Raw genomic sequence first — 23,561 nt, forward strand, 5'->3', positions numbered from 1 at the left:
TTTTGTGATATCCAATCAGTTTTTTGAAAAATCTGTTGGTTGTTTACAACATTTGACAGCCTCTTTTGTATTCCTAAAGTATAAACCTTATGTTTATGCAGTTATTTGACTGATGTGAGTTCAAGATTATTCTCACCATTTAAATTAAGACAGATATTTCGAGCAGTGCATCTCCTCTCCATCTGGAAGACTTTTTTGTCCTAAAAGAGATTACTCCGCGCGTCTCATGCAGCGTTCATGATAAGGCCTGCTGTGTGCCTGTAGCGTGTGCATTTGAAATGTGGGGAGAAAAGAGCAAAAAAAAGCATCATGCAAGTTTGGTCCCTGTGGGATAGCACTCTGCAGATAGACACGTGTGGACTGGGTATAGAGAAAGGGATTCTCACCACAAATGAAGAGGCAGCTCAGCAACCTAATATACACAGAATGAGCTGATCAATGAGTGCACAGTGCCACGTGTTAGGACAGGTAAATGTCACACATTTCTCGAAGGGGAGACACTTTTCAGGTTATTTGATGCCTTCGCCTGTTGCCTCAGGAAATATGTAACAAAGACATGCAAGGGAAACTCTTGATATAAAAAGGTGAGAGACTTGTGGCCTTAAAAAGGTTAATTACAAAAGAGTTATCTTAATAAGATCCATCACGCAATGCTTATTTTTTTAGTAGCCTTATTATGAATTCAGTAGTTGCCCATCACTACAAATGCTACAGTATAAATGTCAAATGGGGAACAAAAACTGAACAATACTTATTATAGTCACTCTAAAAGTAAATTATAATAAAGAATGTTTTATTTTAAAGTTCTATTAGTATGTTGACATGCAAACCCATGGTTTTGCTTAAGCAAAAGCCAAGGTTTGGAACAATTAAATTAAAGTGAAAGATCTCTCTCTTAGCACAACTAAAGGAAATCCAACTCGAATAACCGATGGGCTTTCAGTCCAATGGGAAATATGTCTGACTATTGAGCTGTTGGAATAATGGCATCATCCTGCCCAGGAAAAAAATATTTGCCAAAACCTCCATAACCCTGCAAATAGTAATGTTTACACTTTTTGTGCACAAACAAGGTATAGGCTAACTTATACATATATTTATTGGCTTTACAGATGCTCTTCGATTCATTTTGGATGGAGCCAAGTAAGCTATGTCCTATGTTTCCAGCCTTTTATGCTAAATTAAGCCAACCAGCTTCTGGCTGCAGCTTCATATTTACCACATGGGAGTGGTATCAATTTGCTGTCTAACCCTTGATAAAGAAAGCAAAGAACTGTATTGGCTCAATATGTTAAATTATTCTTTTAATTAACAAGCCTTCCAGTTATGTCCACGAAGCCAAAAATAATATTGTATCGGTGTAGTACAATGCATAGCTATTAAGCCACTATTAGATTTTCTTTTTTTTAGTGTTTCATCACCACTTATTGGATTTTGTCTTAATAGGCCTGTTGAGCAGGACCTTAACATAACATCAGCCAACCACCCTTTTAGGAACAGTGAGGGAGAGAGGGAGAGAGAGAGAGGAAAAAAGGATTTGATGAAATGAATAGCCCATTCAGCCTTCCCACTCTCTATACATGAGAGATGGGGCTGTGCTTCTGAAGTCACGGCTCCCTCTACAGTTTGTACAGTGGAAATTTTTCCATCCAGTGCAGGAAAAAACAATCAAACTGACTAGTGCTGAGCAGCCGGGAGGACACAACGGAGACGCGTCCGCAGATCACACGCTCACACACACACACACATCCTGTGTATGTGCGTCTCAATCGGAAGCGGATGCATTAATTCATATGCAGATACAGTCGATCAATATCTGGAATATTGCACAATTTTGGAAGGCTTATCCACTGTTTCCTGCGCGGACAGCCCCGTAAACATGTCTCATTCTTTGAATACTTGGGGAGTGACGACAACTTTCCTCTTCCCGGACTTCATCGTACTAATCGCAGATGAAGCGCGGAGCTAAAGAAAGACCAAAAGAAGAGAAACAAGGAGAGCGCACCGCATTTGACAATGCCAAACTGACCGATTCCCAGATAAGGATTTGCAGTTTTGAGCACCAGTGCAGTTTGCGGGTCTGTGCAGCGGGGATTCGGAGCGATGTCGCCCGTGGAGATGCGTGGTTTGCTGGGGTTCCTGTCCGTGGATGTTGCGGCTCGGTCGGGCTGCACACAGAACCTTTGGGTGGCTCTGATTGGACCGGACACAGACTGGGGCTGAGTGATGTTTGTCCGAGAGGAGAGGAAATGTTTTGGGGAGGAGATCAATATGAGTTACTGGCACACGCGCGAGGAGGTGGAGATGCCAGTCTCCAAGAGCACCACGTATTACTATGAAGACAGAGTGGGAATATAAACGTGCAGGCTGACGGATTTTTCTTCTCTTGGATTCAAATGTAACACACACCACAAAGGAACTTCATCAGACATGTATTTATATTGAATGTGATGTGTTGTGTTGCCTTTGAAAACTATTACAAGATTGTTACAAGTGGATATCGTTAGTGTTTTTTCTTGCACTAAAGTTTTTTTTTTTTTTCCAATCCTTCTTCTGGACTATCATGCATGGGACTTTGATACTGCATCATTTGTCTTATAAAATATAAATCTTCTGGAAATATCTCAACTGGACTGGTCTTTTGAAATATAGATCTTTTGGACATATTTCACCTGGACTTTCACTCTGAAATAACAGCTGACGTTATGGGACATTATGACAACATTTTAAAGGCAGGAAATAATCAATTGTCAAATTTTGAAATCCAGTCAAATGTATTCACAAGTTCCAGGCAACATGGCAGTTAACTGGGTTGTGTATTCGGTTTTCCTACTGCCACTGTTTGCAGTGGGGACAGCTTTCTCGGGGGTCTTCAATGCCACGGACAGAGACATTTTCACAGATGACTTGCTGCAGGTCAAGCTCGCACAAGACAAAGCGGCCGAGCAGTGGAAACTGCAGTCTGCTGACTCCCATCCCAACCTATATTTTAACCAAGTGGATGTATTGCACTTGAGGCAAAGATCCTCCACCACCCACAGTCACATATTTAAAGTCATCCGGGCAGCTGCGCTCACCATGTTGTCTAATGTCCCCTTTTATATGCCCCCTGCCAAACATGCAGAGTTTACAAGCAAGTGGAATGAGATTTATGGGAACAACCTACCTCCGCTGGCTCTCTACTGCCTGTTGTGTCCAGAGGACTCTGCTGCCCTGCAGTTTCTTATCAAGTTTATGGATAGGATGGCTGAATACCCGGACTGGAAGGTGACCAGTGCCCCTAATGATGAGGTACCCATAGCGCACTCCCTCACTGGCTTTGCTACTGCTTATGACTTTATTTACTCCTACCTGGATGAACAACGGAGGGACATTTACCTGAAGAAAATTCGCTCTGAAACAGAGGAGCTGTATGAGCTCTCAAAGTACAGGGGATGGGGGAAACAATATCTCCAAAATCATCAAACCACTAACATATTAGCCATCCTGACTGGTGCAATAGTTGTCGGATCACACGACGACCCAGAGTCCATGATCTGGAAACAGGTGGCGGTGAACTACATGGAGAAAACCATGTTTCTCCTAAACCATGTTGTGGATGGCTCTCTGGATGAGGGGGTCGCCTATGGGAGCTACACAGCCAAGTCCATCACACAGTACGTCTTCTTAGCTCAGCGCCATTTCAGCATCGACAACTCGCAGAACAACTGGCTGCGAGGACACTTCTGGTTCTATTACGCCACTCTGTTGCCGGGGTTTCAGAGAACGGTCGGCATCGCTGACTCCAACTACAACTGGTTTTATGGACCCGAGAGCCAGCTCGTTTTCCTCGACACGTTTGTCATGAGGAACGGCACGGGAAACTGGCTGGCTCAACAAATTAGAAAGCACAGACCCAAGGACGGTCCCATGGGGCAGTCGTCTGCGCAGCGCTGGGCTACACTTCACACAGAATACATCTGGTACAACAATCACCTCACGCCTCAGCCTCCCCAAAACTTTGGCCAATCTCGGATGCATATTTTCTCAAACTGGGGTGTGGTTACCTACGGAGCTGGGCTACCATATGGCCAGGGTAATACTTTTGTCTCCTTTAAGTCTGGCAAGCTGGGTGGCCGCGCAGTCTATGACATTGTCCACGAAAAGCCTTACTCCTGGGTGGATGGCTGGAACAGCTTTAACCCAGGTCACGAGCACCCTGACCAGAACTCTTTCACGTTTGCTCCTAATGGACAAGTATTTGTGTCCGAAGCACTTTATGGCCCAAAGTACAGCTATCTCAACAACGTTTTAGTGTTCAGTCCGTCTCCCACCAGCCAGTGTAACAGTCCGTGGGAGGGTCAGTTGGGGGAGTGCGCTAAGTGGCTTCGCTGGACAGATGAGGGTGTGGGAGATGCCAGAGGGGAGGTGATTGTCGCCTCTTCACACAGGGACACCATGTTTGTGAGTGGGGAAGCCGCGTTGGCGTATTCCCCCGCGATGAGACTAAACAGTGTGTTCAGAGCCTTGGTTCTGCTCAACTCGCAGACCCTGTTGGTTCTCGATCACGTTGAGAAGTTGGCCGATTCGCCCGTAAAGTCCCTCAGCGCCTTTTTCCACAATCTCGACATTGACTTTAAATACGTTCCTTTCAGATTCATGGACAGGTACAACGGTGCCATGATGGATGTGTGGGATGCCCACTATAAAATGTTCTGGTTTGACAGCCAGGGTCACAGCCCCGATACCAGGATACAGGAGGCAGAGCAGGCTGCCGAGTTTAAAAAGAGGTGGACTCAGTATGTCAATGTCACTTTTCCTATGACAGGCACAGTCAGCAGAGTAGCCTACGTTCTACACGGGCCATATGTCAAAGTGTCCAACTGTAGATTTATCGATACCAGTAAAAATGGAGTGAGACTTTCTCTAACCATAAATAACACAGAGAGCATAGTCTCTATAGCCACAAACTATAAAGACATAGGGGCGAGGGAGGCTTACTTAGGATTTGGAGGTCACTGTAAAGTTGAGGATAGGTATCAAATCACTCGATATGGCCTTGGGACGCAACTCATCCCCAAACAAGTCAGCAGTGATAATCAGCTGTTTGACTTTGGGTTCACAGTCAATGTGTTAGCAGGGGTTGTTCTGTGTGTGGCCATAGGATTTCTGACCATGCAGAGAAAGTTTTATGTGTGCTTCAGCAGACTGATGCGTTACGCCCTCCTCTCTGTGCTCATTCTCTGGATAGCAGAGCTGCTGTTTGTGTCGAACAGCTGCGATCAGCTTCTCTGTGGGGTAAAATGGAAAGGTGCGGGTGCCAAAAGTGAAGTAAACAAACAAATCAGACTGTATGAGCAGCACCGGCTCCCCCTGCCCACAGTTGTCATAACAACCCTTCCTGGATCGGGATCAGAAATACTCAAGCACCTTTTCTACAACAGCTCAGACTTTGTTTACATACGGGTGCCCACCGAGCATGTGGACATCCCCGAGACCGAGTTTGAGTTTGACTCTCTGGTTGATGCCTGTGAGTGGTCAAGGTCAGACGCCGTGCACGGACGGTTTAAAATTATTCAAGGCTGGCTGCATTCGCTGGTGCACAACACGCAGCTGCACTTGCAAAATATCCAGCTGGCAGAGGGCAGCAGGGTCAAACAGGCCCAGAGAGTCGGCCCCTCTAGGGACAGAAAGAAACGATCCAGGAGGAGAGAGCCGGCGTCTGAGCTGAAGGGCAAACTGAGAGCCAGTCTGGACAGAGACGCAGAGTACGTTCGGGAGATGAGACGTCACGTTGCGGAGTACCCTAATGCCCGGGTGGTCCTCAACATGCAGAGTGGAAGTTGGCCGCTCAAACTGCCTTTCATTAAGGAGGTGGTGGGACCGTCCCTGAGGACAATCTACTTGGTGAGAGACCCTCGGGCGTGGATTTATCTCATGGTCTACAACAGCAAACCCAGCCTGTACACCCTTAAAAACATCCCGCAGCACCTTTCCTTGATATTCAAGGAGGATGCCGTCAGAGATGGATGCCCAACTGTTGCACCAGAGTTTCAAATAATCCACAGGCTGCTGTCTCGTTCTGTGACAAATCCTGTCTTGATACTGGCTCATCTGTGGCTGGCACACACCGCAGCAGTGCTGAGGGTCAGCCAGGGCCTCCCCGAGGAGTCCCACCTCCAAGTGAGGTTTGAGGACGTGGTCAACTTCCCACAGGAGACGGCGGAGAGCATACACACCTTTCTGGGGGTACCAGTGTCGCCCGCGGCCCTCAACCAACTCATATTCACCACCTCCACGAACCTGTACAATCTTATGTATGAAGGAGACATTTCACCAGCCAACATTAACATGTGGAGACAAAATATGCCTCGAAAGGACATCAGGCTAATAGAGGAAGTGTGTGGGACTATTATGAAGAGTCTGGGTTACACCAGGTTTGCCAGTTAACTTAAACGCTGCTGGTCAGCTGACGTTGAGCTGTCTTGTTTACTTTTTTTTCTTTGCACTGACCTTACATTTTAGAAAGATGAATATTAAGGGGAAAACTGGGAAAACATTTCTGCCTGTGTTCAAGTTTGTTTCTGTCTGTTCGCTGTGTTTGTTTGGGCGTATGTGAGGTGTTGTACAGACTACAGGAACAGATGTTTACGGGGGAGGAATATTTCACATTAAAACAGGTGGGAGGGAGCTCATGTTTATCATTCTTTTCTCCCTGCAGCCCTTCACACTTACTTGTAGTACTCTTGCGTTGAATGAGACTTAAGACCTTAGCCGTCTCGCAAGCCGAGTCTCGGCTTAATTTTAAGTTATTGCGGCATCTGACAACAGCTCAGTCTCTCTGTGGAGATTATTCACTGAATGTCTTAGTAAGAGATGCAAAATGAGTGTTTCATCCAGCCCTAATCTGTGATGTCAGAGAGATGTTTGTGCAAAAATCTATATTTGTTATAACTGGTATTCATTTTGAGAGGGTATCAAGGGATAATTTAGCGTTTTGAAACAGAAATGTTACCAAGCTTGTTATGAAGCAGGGCTTGTGTTTATTGACGGTCTAATGCGTAGCTTCGGGAGATACTTTTCAAGGACTAATTTGGCTGTCATGGATTTAATATCATAACTTTGTATCACTTTAAAACCATAAAAAGAAAATTCTACAATGTGTATACTCTTTTGCGAAGCAGAGGAAAAGATGACGGTAGTGCTTTATTGCTCTAATATATGCTTGTGAATGACACCGATTGTATTTAAAGTAGGTAAAGGGACTTTATTTTTAAGCTCAAAGATGTCATGGCGGTTTGACGGCTAAGCACTTTCACACTTTGATTGTATGTGGGACTCCATTTTCCAAAGCTAAACTTTACTTTATGTACTGAATTAGCTTGGAGATAGAAACACCTCTGAAGATGTATAAACCTCATGACGATATTATGTCTAGAAGAAAGAAAGTTAGAAGAAGTATTTATGGGTTCCAAAGACACATATCCCACAGGATCAGGGATGAATATGATTATTATAACTCCCCTTGGCATTTATTGAATTAGATTATAGGAAAGTGCTTAATAGGGATCAAACCGAGAGAGAGAAAAAACCCTGTCAGCCTTGACATATTTCTAGTCAAAGCAATTTCCAAAGCATCCCCCTCAGCTACTCATATTCATCTGCGAAAATGCCATAACTGAGTCTCGCCCTGTGTTTTATTGCTGTGCTATCTTCACTGGAGAAAAAAGGGCCTGAAGGAAATGCAAACAGCACCAGTTTCCATTTCCTGTCGTGGTCAATCAGATATCCGATGATCTTTTTGGGGCCTTTGTCTTGAAAGAGTTCAGCGAGCCGGGGACTGAACAGGGGATGAATATTAAGTATAGGTAAAGAAAAGGGGGAAAAAAAGAAAGAGAGACCATTTCTTCACTCTGTGATGTTATGCTATTTGGACTGGGCAAAAATGTAACGCTCCCTTTTAATGCTGTCATGCTTAAAACATTTTCTGTACTGTAAATGGATCACATGTAACATGCGGACGGTGCACTCAGTCTTCAGGCTTTCCCTTGCATCTGTACACAAAACAAAAACATACCGTGTCCACTTGGAAATAACCATCTTCCCTCAGCTAGAAATACAGTCCCGTTTGTTTTCTTCTCTATGAACACCGAGACCCTTGACTGCCTGAAAAAAAACCTGTTTGATGTTTGTGGTCTTTTGAATGTGTAGACTTGGCAGACATGCTTTCACTTTGGTGTTGCAATCCTGTTACCAACTCTGTTTTGTATTTGCTCGTGGGGATACGGTCCCTTGCTTCTGTGGCCTTGAATTACAATCATTTCTTTATAAAAGCTTTTTTTCTTTTCTTTCTTTCTGTGGGCTCTGGAGCAGGCGGTGGAGATAATGTAAAAGAAAAATAATAAATTCATAAATATATCGGCAACCGGTCTTTTGTTTGGAAGCAGTGAATTATCTTGTGCTGCGTTATGATATACTGTACATAATTCCTCCAATTGTATTATTATCATGTTAAACTACCATGATCTATCACTACACACAAGAGAACATCAGTCTTAATTTGTACATAGTCTCACTATGGTTACTACTAACCCCCTTGTAAAGCGTCAATTCATGCAAAATATATCTACTTGCTGCCACAATTATGCAGCGGCTAAAATCTCCCTTTCATTTGACATGGATGACAGAAGCCTAATTGCTTATGCGGATGACAAGGAGGGGCCAACAATTAAAAACATGTCAGGGAAATTCTTATGTCATGCTCCGACTGAGACAGGAGCCTAACGAGAGCCGGCTTTTCGAGTGGGCACATGCCGCGTCTCGTGTCTCAGAACGGTCTCACTGAGTCAGTCATTTCAGTACTCATTTATTTTTGATCCCTTCCTCTGTGCTGTATCCTTTCATGCAGTGGAACGCTATTCACCAGAAAACCTCAGGAAGGGAAGTTCCTATAACATGTCCGGTCATGCACTCGCTTGTTGGTTGTTGGGTGGCCTGTTTTAGTTCAGGAGTCACTGGAGACACTAGTGGATACATACAGTATAATCCTAAAACCAATACTTTATTTGTGAATTAATTCAGATTTTATAGAAAAGTGTCTCTCTCATCCATGGTATCATATATTGTATCCATGGTATCATATATTTCATATAGTTACATACTATTTTCAATGTATATAGTTACATACTATTTTCAATGTATGCTACCTCCACTACACATATTGTACTACTTCTTTACATTTGTCTGACGGCTTTAGTTACTGCATACTATTTATATTACAGTGATGTCTGTGAGTTGTTAGCATTTTCAACTAGGCTGATTTCTATTGATCCTTTAGCCATGATTGAAAACAGGTTGCAAGGTCATTGAAAAACCTCTCTCATGCTCAAAAGAGAGTAAGGAACATGTAAACATTTATTGATAACTTTAAAGACAAATCTAAACCCGTCATTTCAACTGTACTAACAAATATAACTGCACACCTGTTTGCTTATTAGAACGTGAGAACCACATTATTTATTTATGTCCTCTTGACAGATTTATCACAACCTGGCAACCCAAACGTTGCTCTCATGTGTCAAACTGTAAAGCATTTTTTAATTTGTAAACCAACATCTAAGATATTATTTTTTTAAATGATAACCCATCTTTATTTATATAGATGTCACTTCATCATTGGCCTTTTAAACAGCATGTTTGCTCATTTCCGAAACCTAATCAGGCTAGTCCACAAGATAAGTGTAAATCTTCAGAGCTAATCTCTAGCATTGGAATTCAACAGCGTTTTAGCAAAGCGGGACATAAATAAAAACTATACGACGCTTACTCACAGACAAATATCCTTTATGAAAACCTTTTGATGTCTGATCACAAGAAGCTGCTTTGCTGAACTAATTTAAAGCCGGGGGAGGGCTGTCTCGTAGATTATCTTTTGACGTTTGAAAAACCAATACGTAATCATTGCATGAAATAAGTGGGTTTTATGGAGGAAAATGATGAAAAGCTGCATTATAATCTGATTCCACGCAGCCGCCGCTTGGGTAAGTGATCAAGTACCTTACTCAGACTATTAAGTACGCAGAGGTTATCCAGAGAGAAAAAAAGAGACTCAATTTCAGCTGAGTGTAGTCATAGCCCTAGCAGCCTGCTCCACCTTTATCTTCCTCCGTTGGCGAGTCCAAGTCCCCAGAGAGCCTCTCCCTCGCCGGCAGCCATCGCTCCTGCCACTGCTCATTAATTAACCTTTTGCTGCAGCCACAATCAGTCAGAGAGCAGCCTGATATTCTAGAGAGGACCAATCATCGATACTGTAGGAGGCTATTGTGCTCAAGTATAAGCCTGTTGATTAAGGGCATCGTTTTTAAATAGTTTTAAAAAGGTGGACAAAGCTCTCTACTCCAGTGCTTAAGTAAAAGTATAGGTATATCCTGCAGGTCAAACATTACTCAACTACCAAGTGAAAGATGCCCGGTCACAAGTTGAAGTGCCAGAGTATTTGCTTTTAAAAATACTAAAGTATTCAAAAGTGCAGAGTATACATTTGTGATAGGTTTAGGCGAATGGTTAAGGTAGGACTCGTTTTATAACAACACAAGGGGATCACAAGTGAAGTTACACATAATTCACTCAAAATATAATGTCTTAAAATTACATCTTTATCATTGTACACTGTATAAACCTACAATCATGATATTAGAACATGTAATTTAAGAGTATATCTGGAGAGAAAATAATATTCATAAACCTCAGTCACAAGTTTACAAAAAGCAGATACTCAAGAAAGGTACAGTTACTCAAATAATTCCAATACTCAAGTAAATGTACTTTGTTACTGTCCACCACTGCATTTGATGTGATGACAGAGGAGAGACTCTGGATATGTTCAGACTTTACTGACAAGGTGTGAGCAGCTGGCGATGCCACTCTCCTATATTTCAGTCATTTTCACTTTTGGTTAACAATACCTTTTGAGGTCCGCTTTGATCCAGCGTTTTCTAAAATACCTGCTGATGATGCCGCTGTGTTTGAATATGGAGAGGCACACACCTCCCAGGAACTGCTGTTAATGGGAGTTGACTTGCAAGGAAATATGGCACATTGTCAATTTGCAGCTGGTGGCAAGTCATTTCTGCAGTGAAAATGGGATCTTCAGTGCCAATAAAGCACAGCGGCGAAAATGCTAATGAAGCCCAGTCTGGTCTTAACGTGCAGGGAAATCATATGGGATGAGGCATTTGGAATTTCACTTCAGGCAAATATCTTCACCGAGGCAGACTCACAGTTGTATTTTGATGGATTATATAATCGCCAGCTGAATTTGTCACAGTGAGATCATTTGCACATTAACTGTTTAGCTATAGAGACGATTGATAGACTCTGAGGATTTGTGTGGAAAACATTAGGATTCCATGGCCCTTGGTACACTTTAATTAGAATTTCCATTTTGGTATGTGCAAACATGCCTATATCATTCCCAAAATCTTGAGTTTAATGAATGAAGGAATTTTTTATTTTCTTGTCATGCCACTAAGCGGTCAATCCCACATTTCATCTACAGCTGCCAGTCTCATATCCAACCACAACATACTCTACTGTACTTATTTGCAACAGCAAAAACACGTTAGTGCGACTAGAACCAAACATGTTATACATAAAACAAAACCACAGTTTCTGTGACCTTTCAAAAAGTCTAATGAAGGTCAAATGGAATAACAACATGCATTCAAGATGTCATGACGTCATGACTGAGGACTTTGCTTTCGAGAAGTTTTTGACTTTTTGACTTTGGAAGCGATACCCTTTCAGAACAAACCAATATCCTGTCGGCTTAACCTGCCTCTCTTGACATTTCTGTTAATCCCCTCTGTTGTTCTGTTTATCACCGCTGACCGTTTGCAGGGCACAGGGAGCTCTCTGACTCTTGGAAATTGAGCCACTGCAGTTTTTTCCTTTGTGCATATGGCTCCTCTGTTTCTCCAATATTCCGGCCACTGTGGTTTGTCTGCTGTGTGAGCAAATGTAAGCAGAATCATGTACAAGTTTGAAATAGCGATAAAAAAGTGTAAAGAATCCACACAAATTGACACTATGATTTTGCCGTTGTCCGACTAATGTGAGTTTACCAATTCTGTTATGGAAAGGGTTAGCCACCGTTGTGATTTTAATGAGCAGTTTTCTGCCTGTTAAAAAGCAAAGGGGTGGCCATGCTACAGCGTCTGAGGCCTGGTGTTTTTTTCCTGAGGTTTGGGATTGAATCCAGCTGGCTGGCGGGCAGACAGACGAGGGGAGAGGCCCTTTTTTTTCCTGGATGACACACTCAGTAGTCCTTCATTACTGGGCTCCACAAACCATAACCCGCCTGTCAAAAGTGCTGCCACGGCCACCGCTCGCCCTGAACCATGTCTAGGCAGAGCTTGTCTGCCGAGGGGATGATTTTCATGTTTTATGTTTTACACAATGAGACCGACAGGACAGATAGAGAAGAAGTGGGATGAATGTATGTCTCAGTTTGTGTGTGTGTGTGTGTGTGTGTGCGTGTGTGTGTGGGGGGGCATCCCTTCCGGCCTAATTACATCAAGCATGAGTCAATGATCTCTAATTAGTGGAATTTATGTCTTGAGGAGGAGCAATGGTCGCCATGACATTGGTCACAGTGTGCGAGTCGGGAAGTAGAACAGCAGACTGGTGTAAAAGTCTTTAGAAATCAAAAGTAATGCAGGATTTCTTCCCCCCTCATGTGTCCCCGCTTACATATTCTCATCTCACAGGCTTGTTCGACACAGAGCAAGAATGGAAATCCTGCTGCTGCATACGGTAAAGAATTGACCGGAGACCTGGCTAGGCTTATCTCTGGCTCTCACAGTGCAAGACCAAATCATTATACTCCACACAGATGTTATTTCATCCCCGCTCCTTCACATAACCGGCCCACCCAGCGTGTCAATGTACACCTCTGGAATGAGTCCAAGACCAAGTTAGAATGAGATTTGTTTTTTTTTCTTCTCACAATCCCCTTGCAGAGATTTTCTGCTCTTTCTTTTCAGAAATTGAGGCCTCGCATGTCGTAGCAATCACGCCATTGGCACCGCACGGCTTCCGACGACAGTGTTTTATTTTTAAAAGAGACATCTTGACACTGACAGGCGGCAGGAGACCGGGGACGTTCGACACTCTTCTCTTATCCCCCGTGGGTTTTTAGCTGCAGAGGATGCCAGATGGTCAGAGGCTCGGCTCATATGGTTGTGTTCCTTAGAGATCATACTTCTTGGCCTGCTTGGTACAACAACAAAAAATAGTGAAGAGTGGGGGAGATGCTGAGACACGATGAAAATTGAACAAAACCAGGACATCAACAAGACTGCTCTGGCGACCAGGGTTGAGGGGAATTTGACTCCTTTACACGTTGATTCATAGTAAACAACACTTTATGTGTACAGTATGTCACAGGTAAAAGATACAAGGAGAACAACTCAACAAGATATGTCACATTGTAAGAGGCTATTGTCTGGTGTCACCTCTGCTAGTACACAGTGATGATGATTTGAAGGTTCTACCAATGCTATATTGTCATTTTAAGACCTGTCACAGGATCAAATAACCATGATTGTATAGTACAAAGTGCACAAGAACCACAAGGACTATCTATTTTAGCCAGTTCGAGTGTGTTCAAAATCACCATGGCTGGACTAACCTGTTTGTCAGCCCTGGGGAAAAAATAAGCTACCGGGCCCCCTTTACACCCGGCAGCCCATAGTATGTTGTAATGTATGTGTGTTTGTGATTTGATTTGACATAATTGAACAGATTCATGAAAATAAATAATTATCAGTTTATAATATTGCATATTTTCCATTCATTTAAACACTAGTAGTACTACAAAGCTTTGATTTTATGATTGGGTCAGGGTTTTGCTTGTATCATGCACACACAGAGGACAAATGAAGTGATGCGATGCAAATTCCTTAGGTTTTACACTAAGTTACTTATTAACATCTGGTGGGGCTTACAATTCAAGAAACACAGCAATTCGCTAACACAGGTAAGGAAGAAGAAGACTGCAAGCCAACTTGTGGTGTAAAACTGAATGTATACAGTTGACAATAGGTTACCTTTTATAACCCTTTCTTGAAGTCCACAACCTTTTTCCTAAGCCTAATTAATACTATACTGGTTTACCAAATACTTTCTGTTGCAGCACCTAGTATCATTAGATCGATTAGACCTATCTAGAGAAATCCCCTGGTACACAGGAGGTGCTGTATTTGAATGTATACAAGCAGCCACAGTAGTTTCTTTGGAGTAAATGGATTTTCTTTTAAGTGGAAAATCTCTGCAACGTTTGTTTATCCCCAAATGTATCAGCGGAATCAAAGATAACAGGAGACCTATTGAATGCTGCTTCAATGACAGAATCATAAAAAAAGTGAAAGAAGAAATAAAGACATCCAGTCCAATTCCTTTCCCACTTAATTACTTCCTGCTCTAAATGCCAACAAAAACTGAGATGTTCAAACCGTTCTCTTGTACAACACTCCACCTAACTAAAGGACTGTGCAGCCAAAAACCTTTCAGAGAGTTTACTGTCTCTGCAAACGTAAAGATATTTATGTGTAGCCTCGACAGCTGCTCATCCGACTCTCTGGGTTTCTGACTTAAATCAGGGGCTGCAATTTAATTTAAACTGAAAAATCGAACCGGTCTGGGACATTCTCATCTGTCACAGCACAAAACTCTTTTTAATAATTCATCACTCATGACAAACCTTCTCCTCTGGTCTCTTTGGAAGTCCTTCAGTGCAAGATTAGCCACCCTGAGGTTTTGGGTGACAGAGGTGACACGGAAGACGCACACATTGCTCCCAGGGATATTTACTTATTACCATTTGTGTCCTCTTGCAAACAGCCTCTGACAGGTTTCCATTTGACTCCAAGGCCCCCAAAAAGATGGCATTACTTTAATAAGCGACGGTGGTCACAGTGGCTTCGCTCCCCTCAGTGTTGACTATAATAGGAGTAATGTGTAGATGGTTGTCCCTCTGGCATGGGCTGCCTCATTAAATGGCTGGAGAAGAGTGACTGGCTGCAGGGGTGATGCATTATTGATGAGCGCCCCTGATTAATTGAAAATATCCTCCACAGCAGGGGAGGCTGTGTGTGTGCGCGGGCGTGCACGTGGTTAGAAATAAGTGGCTTCATAAGTTGCAGCATAGCGCATTCTTTTTTTTTGATTGTTATTCTGCACACAGGCCCACGCTGCCAAACATTAACTGTACACAGCAAAATCCAAAGTGTTAGATATTCAGTGTTGGAGTGGAGTGTAAAACATATAGAGTTGTTTCAACACTGGTTTAGTGTAATTTAACTACATGAGAGTTATTCTTCTAAAAGAGTTGGTGTTAATACAGGGAGTCAAATTTCATATTCTGCAAAACACTCTACAGTGTTGATTTCAAATATACTCAGAAGTCAAACCGTTGGTGGTTGTTTGAAAGAGGCGGGAGTCTAGCCAGACACTCTTTTCTTTGGACTGGAAAATGATCAGACATCCCTCAAACTGTGGCTAGGAACATCCATGTGTAAGTATATCTAAGCAAATATGTATATTTAATTCAAATGTATACCCAATCATGTGTATTACTTACTATTTTTTACAAGAAGCTAAGGTTAACCATCAGTATTGGTTAGCTAGCATCAGCAAACCATGCTTAGCTAACAAGGCAGTAACATTATACAGTGAGGCAGCCGCGTCTCATTGGGAATCTATTGAAAAAAGGCTTGTGTGCTCGGAGAAAGGCGTTAGGTGGACACGGCCCCTTTTCTTATTAAGAAAAGTATAAGCAACACACTGATTCGGCATGGCAACCCAAGCTTAATAACAATGCGCACAACAGTCAATTTGGTTTTAGAGCAAGTTAGATGCTTGTTTGCCACTTCATGCTGTAGGCCTATTTGGCTCCATGGTATTGGATTGGTATCACTGACCACTTAAACTATCCTCAACAATAAGTTTAGTACAGTAATGTGATGTTGTGACTCGTTGCGCTTTATTTATTGTATTATTTAGTTTACGAACCGGCATGTAACCTACATTTTGGAAGGATTATGTACTCTGGTAGCTCAGACCTTTATTTTGAAGGTGGCTGGTTAGGATTTCCGCTATCATATTTCCTCCATATTCTTCTTATTTTTGCTGATATGTCGACCGAACGTTTGTATTAAATTGTTTAATTAAGTATATTGGGGTTCATGTAAAGGTTAGATACTTTTACATACAGGAAAATGATGGGGGTTATCGCTTAAGTATCGAGCGCCTTTTATTTTACCGCACTTGTTGCGCTTCCGTGAGCTTTACTTCCTCTTTGGGTCGGGACTCCTCGCGGTAAGCTACGTTTCCACTCTGCTCTCTGCACTTTAGTTGTTTTCTGTTCAAACTATGAAGTCAAGGTATTTAAAAACACATGTACAGTGAGTTTATTGACATTGTTATGTACTGGGTTAGTGATTTAATCAATTTCCATGTATAAATATGCTAATTAGAGAATACGTGCATCGAGGACTGTTAGCAGGGCCGCCATGTGGCCATACAAGCTAGCGTGTGCACAGTCAAGTCTGTTTACTGGCTAAGCTAGAAAAACGACATTGACTGTTGCTACCCAGTGGCATAATAAAGGCAACAAAGAAGAAAATTTGACTGAAACAGGTGTGGACTATTCATGAATGTACTTTGTTTTTAAGGACATAATGTTGGTCAAGGTGAGATTTGGTGGCAGTCAGAAGTACGTTAAGGTGGCAGAGACTGAAGAAGGCTATGCAGACTTCAGCTCGTTTCTTCAGAAAGGTTGGTACTACTTTTTTCACACAGCCCTTATTGTTGGTGTAAACTAATAAGTTGCTAAAATGTTAGTTCATGCTATAATGTGATTTGATTTTAATATGGTTACATTGCCCCATCCATCAATTGTTGTTTATTATGCTGACCAATTGTAATCATGTATTATGGACAAGTTAAAATGCAATTGGTAATATATCTAAAATGTAGAATAAGAAAAAACTAATTTCTCTACTAATATATTTTGAGACTGTTGGTGTCCATTTTAGAAACAACAAGGAATAAGTTGTGTACATGTCATAGACCCTTGTTCCATAGTTAAAAGCCATTTAATTATTGATTAATAATTAATGATAAAAAAGTGTCAATAAAAGAAGCATACAAAGGACCATTTTTCTAAATCTGATATTCTCTCAGTAATAGGAAAGTTAGGTCTTCCTCTGCAGACTGAGTTATACTTGACAGATGAATCAGGGACAGAGGTGGATGCAGATGTATTTGAGGACCTTTTACAAGCAGGGGACCTTACAATCATTGTTTCTACAGAAAAGTCTACAGGTAAGATTTAGTCTTGTTAGGGAGAAATAAGGATCATTAACCAGATGAACTGTAATAGTATGTATTGTGAAGGCATGTTTGTTTCAGTCAGCTAACCTGAAAAGCCAAAGCATTTGTTAAGGGGCCTCAAACAATATTTTTATTCAGTTGTGTGTGTATTTCTTTTAACTGTCTTGCAGTTGTGCTTCATCAAGATCAATTAGACGTTTCATCGGAGTCGCTTGTGTCAGACACCTCATCCTCTGTGCCTTCAGATTCATCTGATGCAACAATCATTCTTGAGAAAGATAGTGGAGTGAAAAGGACCCACGCCGATCGGGAATCAGCAGAGGCGGTATATAAATTAATTTTTTTTTAATGTATTAACTAATCATAGACATTGTACTGTGGTCTTGTTGCAGGGGAGGTTAAAATTAAAATGTATTTGTTTCTTTGTCTTTAGATGGTGAGAGATATACTTCAGTCCAAGCCAGGGGGAGAAAAGGTGTTGCATGAATATAACAAAACAAAGACATTGACGGAAGGTACACGGCGACAGATGGTAAACCTACTGGTGGCTGACATGGTTGAAGTTCATGGGTAAGCATGTCATGTTCTCTCTAGTGCTCATCATGTCTCTACAAATAATATATGTATAGAGGATGTAGGTGTACATTTTAGAAACAATAAGGGATGTTTTCCTCAAATAACCTTGTTCCATAGTTAAAAGCTATTTAATTATTGTGGTCTCCTATTTCAGTAATATAATAAAGTTGGCTTTTCTATACAAAACAAATTTGTGTCAGAATAATCAAACAAACAAAAACATTGTGATAGAAAATAAAACTGAAGCTAAAGATTACAAAAAGTAATCTCTACAGCAAAACGTATTCAATGGGAACACATCCCTGAACAAATAAAACTGCATGTTAGAGGTTGTTAATAGCTGGTAGTTCAATCGCAGGACTGACGGGCGTAAATATGATCAGTGAGATAGTAACAAAAGGGAGCTGTAAACAAAAGGACATAGTATCAAAAAAGAAATAAGCACAGGACTAACAGTTGACATGATTACACACATCATTTCTTTGTATTGAAAGTCTACTTTTGAGTTTAACCTCTGCTTTAATGTGCTTTGTTCTCTCATATTCTTATTTTAGTTTGACATTAAGATATTTTGATTAATTATAATGAAACTAACACTGATTCAATACTTTACTACTAATTTAAAGCTTGAAAAATTATATATTTTCTTCTTTTAAAGGAGGCTCCCACCAACCTATGTGCGAACTAAATATGCTCTTGGCATTATTACTCTTTTTCCGTACCTCAAGGATCCTTACTCAAAAAATGGATATGTAAGTTTGTAAATCAATGGCGTATGATAAATTGATATAGGGAGGTTATTCTGAATTTGCCCTGTAATGCTGTGATACATCAGTTATGTTTATCTTTGTTCTTTTGGGATTTTACAGGAGCACTACTATGATGCAGACAGCGGGTCTGGCTATTTGGCATGGAGGATAAAGACAGTCCAACGCAGCTCTGCAGTCCAGTCCCGGAGATGCTCAACCACCGCTACATATCAAGATGGTCCAAAGAGCAAGAGGGATTTTCTACTAACTGACAAGCAACTGTTTGGCGAGGAATGCCGCGAGGCGATTTCTTTCTTGAAGCACACGACTGATGCAACAATTGTCAAAGAGAAGATGAGGGCAACCTTTCAATACCGCCAGAAACTGGTTCGAGACCATCAAAACTCCTCCACAGTCCTGGATGTTTTCCCACGTTTCCTCGATACCCCTGGCTTGGTAGGAAAGACATACCATTGTTTAATTCATTTTAAAGTGAACAATGATAACTGGAGGATTACACTTTTAATTAAACAAGCGTAAAAATACTGACATTTAGTTTGTGGATGGTTTCCTATGTCTATGAGAGGTTGCAAGGACTTAAAGTGTTTCTTCTGTAGATTGACAAAGACTTCACCATGATGTTTGGAGAGGATGCTTCTGGCAGATTTTTGGCAAAATGGCCCACCTACTTCAAACCTAGGATCCTGGCAGACTCCAAGAATTCTAAAGAGTTCGTCAAAGACCTCTTGTCTGGAAATCAAAGCTCCGATGGGTCTGGTAAGCATGGTTCATTATCTCTTTTAAAACATTTAATTACTTACCTGAATGCTCCAAATTATGTATTTTGCATAATCTGGTTTTATTTAAGGTTGTTTTCAGATTTAAATCTTTCTGACAATCTTCTACTTTCTTCTGCTTTCCCCCTAGACTGGGACAGTGACCTGTCAAGCATACTACTGCTGCTTCACCTACTTCCCCCCACTGCAAAAGGACACAAGAAGGGTCCTAGAATAAGCTCATATCAAGCTGTCGAACATCTTGTGAGATATCTGACGGTAAGCAATGTTTAAGTTCTTCTGTGCCACTTGTGCATGGGCTGCATATGTTTTTAGCAATGCAGTAGGTCATTAAAATGTTTCCTTGTTCCTCTTTGTTTTTGCAGATTGGAGTCAGTGTTGAGACCTTCCTTGGGAGTTTGGAACCAGGACAGCCTTTCCTCCTGTGTGTCGGTGAACAGAAGAACAACATCCAAAGATTCTATATCATTGTTGACCACAAGGCCATCCCATGCAAGGCGCAGACATCCCTGGCAGCTTTCGATGAACTCTTCAAGGCACACTTCATCTTCAGCGTGAACTACCATGAATCCCTCAACAGCTTCTATACCTTCATCCAAACCACTGTGTTCAACATTGATGTGGGAAGTACCAAGGAAACTCCCCGTGTGAAGGAGCTCAGAGCAAGACTGCTGAATACACAGATTTGAGGTGATACACATCCTTGGGTGCAAATATGTTGATTTGTTTTATCTGTAAGGTACACCACAGAAGTTCTGTATTGCTTTGTCAGCATTTGAGATTTCACCATGGATTATATCCAGGAAAGACGTTACGTTTGAAATGTGGACAGCCGGGGTGTTCATTATTTTGCACTTATTCAGGGTTCAAGAAACACCTTATTCGTTTGCACCGGGACACTGTTTCAACAAATACTACTGACAATGTGGACATGCACATAGAAGATGATGTGCCTTCAACTTCTCATTCAGTCTGTACAGTAACTCCAGTGGCCACCCAGGTCTCTGTTGATAAGCATCATTTGTTAAACGTGTGGTTCTGTTGTAGCACAGTTGCAATCATCGGGTGTTGCTGAGAGCACTGTCCAAGCAATGGTAGGGTCAAAGAAATAACAGTTTTTGGAACTTGCTCCTCCTCTTGATTCAAATTGTGAATATAGTGTTTTCACCAGTTGTTACTAACGGTATGCCATATTATCTGAAGCATTTAATTAATGATCATCACAAGCTGTTCAAATCTTTGTTTCCTGAGAGAAGACTTATTCCGAAGCATCATTTTATGATACATTACCCCAGGTGTATTCGTAAAATAGGCCCACTCCTTCATGTATGGTGTATGAGGTTTGAAGCCAAACATAACTTTTTTAAAAGGTCTGTCAAGAATTTCAAAAATATCACAAAAGCATTGGTAAAACAACACCAGAGACAGTTAGCTTATCACTGGGAGAATTTTAATTTTCAGAGGTTTGAGTTTGGTCCAGTAAGGAAGGAAACAATTGATAATTTGGAAGGTGGTGAGACTTTACTTGCAATGTTAAACTTGAATGCATACTCTGATGTGTCAACTACCAAGTGGGTGAATAACTATGGAACTGAGTATCAAACTAGTATGTTTGTTTGTATTTCAACAAATATAGAAATGCCTGTTTTTGGAAAGATCAACCGTATCATTATAAATGACGATCAAGCTTTCATTTTGACTGGCACAGTTGATACTCTTTATTGTGATGAGCACCTTAATGCCTACTGTATCCAGGAGAGGAATGATTAATTTTCTGTTATTTCTGTTGATAAGTTAATTTATTATAGACCCTATGATAAACAGTTTTCTAATGGGATGGATGAAAAAGTATACATTGTGCCACATTGCCATATTGTGTGACCCTATGAGGAACAGTACTCTAATGAGATGGATGAAAAAATGTACATATTGCCATATTGTGACCTGTGCTATTGAGGCTGGCAGCTGTGAAACATGTTAAAGCCAATGCTGTGTTAAATGGTGTACTTGAAAATACAATTTATTTTGAAATACAAACTTTTTGCATTGTCTTTTTCTTCCTTATAATAATACCGTACTGTAGGAATATGATTTAGAAGTAATATAAGCTAAATATTTGACCATGTATAGCATTAGGGATTATAACTCCCCACAGTGTTTTTAAAAATATATAAATCAACTCTTTAGAGGGTTAGATATCGAGTTAAATTTTAAATCTGATGTGGTGTTAAATGGGAGCAACTCTATTCAGTGTTAAAAAATAATACACTGATGGGTGTTACATTTTAACACTGCACACTAGTGTTGTGTAAATTTAACCCTGGCGAGTGTTGACCAGTGTTAAATTTCAACTATTGAGAGAGTTGATTCAACTCAATCACAGTGTAAAGTATTTAACACTTTTAAAAGTGTTATTTTTACTCGATCTGGTGTGGACCTATATACACACTTTCAAAGTGTTGAATTTAACTCTATAGGTGTTGAATTAACACTGCCGATTTTGCTGTGTATGTGCAATCACAAATATATATGGACATTGCAAATTCTATTATTCATATAAGCACAGTCCAGGTGGGAGTAATAACCTTAGGCAATCTGCGGCATGTCAGTTGGTATTAAACAATAACGGATATTTTTGTCAGACTGAGTGCATTGTTGGATGTTGGTCCCCTGCACTTGCGTCACAGGGCAAGTGGTGTAAATAAAAGATGAAGCTGTCATGAGATGAGCAACAGGAGCAAAGCGAATTAGCAAAAGTAATCACTGGCTAACAACGCCAAAGAGGGGTTTTATGAGCTGTGTTTCAATTGGTTGGACCGGTGTCTCTTCCACAAATGAGACTAAACTAATGAGGCATTTGGACCTTCCTCGTCTACTCGTAAAGTCAGACGTGTCCAAGTTAATCACCAGGAAGGTTCTTCCAATGGTCCGCAAAGTGTAAATACAAGTGGTAAACTGCAATAAAAGTACAAGTGGGAATGTTCTTAAACAATGCTCAACTCAATTTAAAGTAGTGTATCGTTCCCTAAATGGGTCATTTGTAAACACAGTTATACAAGTAGTTCATTTGAACACATGCAAACACAATCAAAATACAGATTTGGCAATGTTGGAAAGAGTTGGAATAAACACGGGTTTAATAGCAGGAGCGCAGCTGGCCAACCGCATCCAATAACAGGAAGGCACTCAATTGGGATTGACAACTTGCTAATCAAACGAAAATAAAAACAATCATAATTTGCATCCTGCAGTGGGGGTTTCATTGGTCCAGTTCGATGGTGGCTTGAATCATAGATACATCGTAGGATTTGTACTTTAGTGTGACGAGAGTGAAAGCGAGAGAAAAAGAGAGATGTGTGGCTTTATTTAAATTTTGCCATACATTGGCTTTTGCTGAAACAAAGCCACAACTGTTTGCCTTGTAGCTACAAACACTTTTGCCTTTAAACGTGGTCGGACAACACATTGTATAAACTAACTTGTTTCGAGCATACCCTTGCCTTATCGGGCCAAAATGTGGGGCATAATAAGCTTGCATTCTTGGCACTGGACATGGGCCGTGTCAGCTTTTTGTGACATTTCTTTCCCCTTCTAGAAATTATGGAACGCTACAGAACCTCCATTATCTTGTTTCCTTCCCATCCTTTGTCAACATGCAAATCTAGTCCATTCTCCTCACTGAACTTCCATTAAGACCCATCAAGGCTGTCATCAGGATTCTGTCTGAAGTCAGGCCAAGGGGAAATTACAAGCGCTCCTGGCAACCACCAATATCAAATGACTTATATATAAACCCACATTGATTTGAAATTCATAAAGAGCAGAATACATTACAGACTGAATCACTTCTTAAAACGCTTAAAGGACATAAACTCATTTTTAGCCCTTGGTTTGATGTGACATTTACCGTCTCCGATGTGCACATATGCTGCGAGGGCGTCCACATCAGCCATACACACCCAGGTGTTTGGAAGTGTAAGGTAAACCTGCTGGCATTAAGCAGAGCCCCGAGGCGAGTTTGCTACGAAAATAGCATGTGATGGAAAAAAGACTACATTTCTGCACT

At 41.2% G+C, this 23,561-nt stretch overlaps 2 protein-coding genes and 1 long non-coding RNA gene across 3 annotated transcripts; all 3 read left to right on the forward strand.

The window, feature by feature from the left end:
• Positions 1-1,711: 1,711 nt before the first annotated feature.
• dselb (dermatan sulfate epimerase like b) lies at positions 1,712-8,404 on the forward strand. Its single transcript, XM_080050253.1, has one exon. The coding sequence runs from the start codon at positions 2,773-2,775 to the stop codon at positions 6,427-6,429; it is 3,657 nt and encodes a 1,218-aa protein (XP_079906379.1). The 5' UTR covers positions 1,712-2,772; the 3' UTR covers positions 6,430-8,404.
• A 9,174-nt stretch (positions 8,405-17,578) lies between these two features.
• On the forward strand, positions 17,579-18,968 carry LOC307267657. Its single transcript, XR_013845417.1, has 4 exons — positions 17,579-17,698; positions 17,807-17,943; positions 18,608-18,701; positions 18,819-18,968. It is a non-coding gene; the product is annotated as an uncharacterized lncRNA (long non-coding RNA).
• A 357-nt stretch (positions 18,969-19,325) lies between these two features.
• LOC307267895 (uncharacterized protein) lies at positions 19,326-20,320 on the forward strand. The gene is made up of 3 exons (XM_080050349.1): positions 19,326-19,475; positions 19,626-19,753; positions 19,861-20,320. Exons 1-3 carry the CDS (start codon positions 19,334-19,336, stop codon positions 20,182-20,184), a joined length of 594 nt encoding a protein of 197 aa, XP_079906475.1. The 5' UTR covers positions 19,326-19,333; the 3' UTR covers positions 20,185-20,320.
• Positions 20,321-23,561: the final 3,241 nt, after the last annotated feature.

Source organism: Ammodytes marinus, assembly GCF_949987685.1.
Source record: "Ammodytes marinus genome assembly, chromosome: 21".
In the NCBI taxonomy this organism is placed as follows: Eukaryota; Metazoa; Chordata; class Actinopteri; order Uranoscopiformes; family Ammodytidae; genus Ammodytes; species Ammodytes marinus.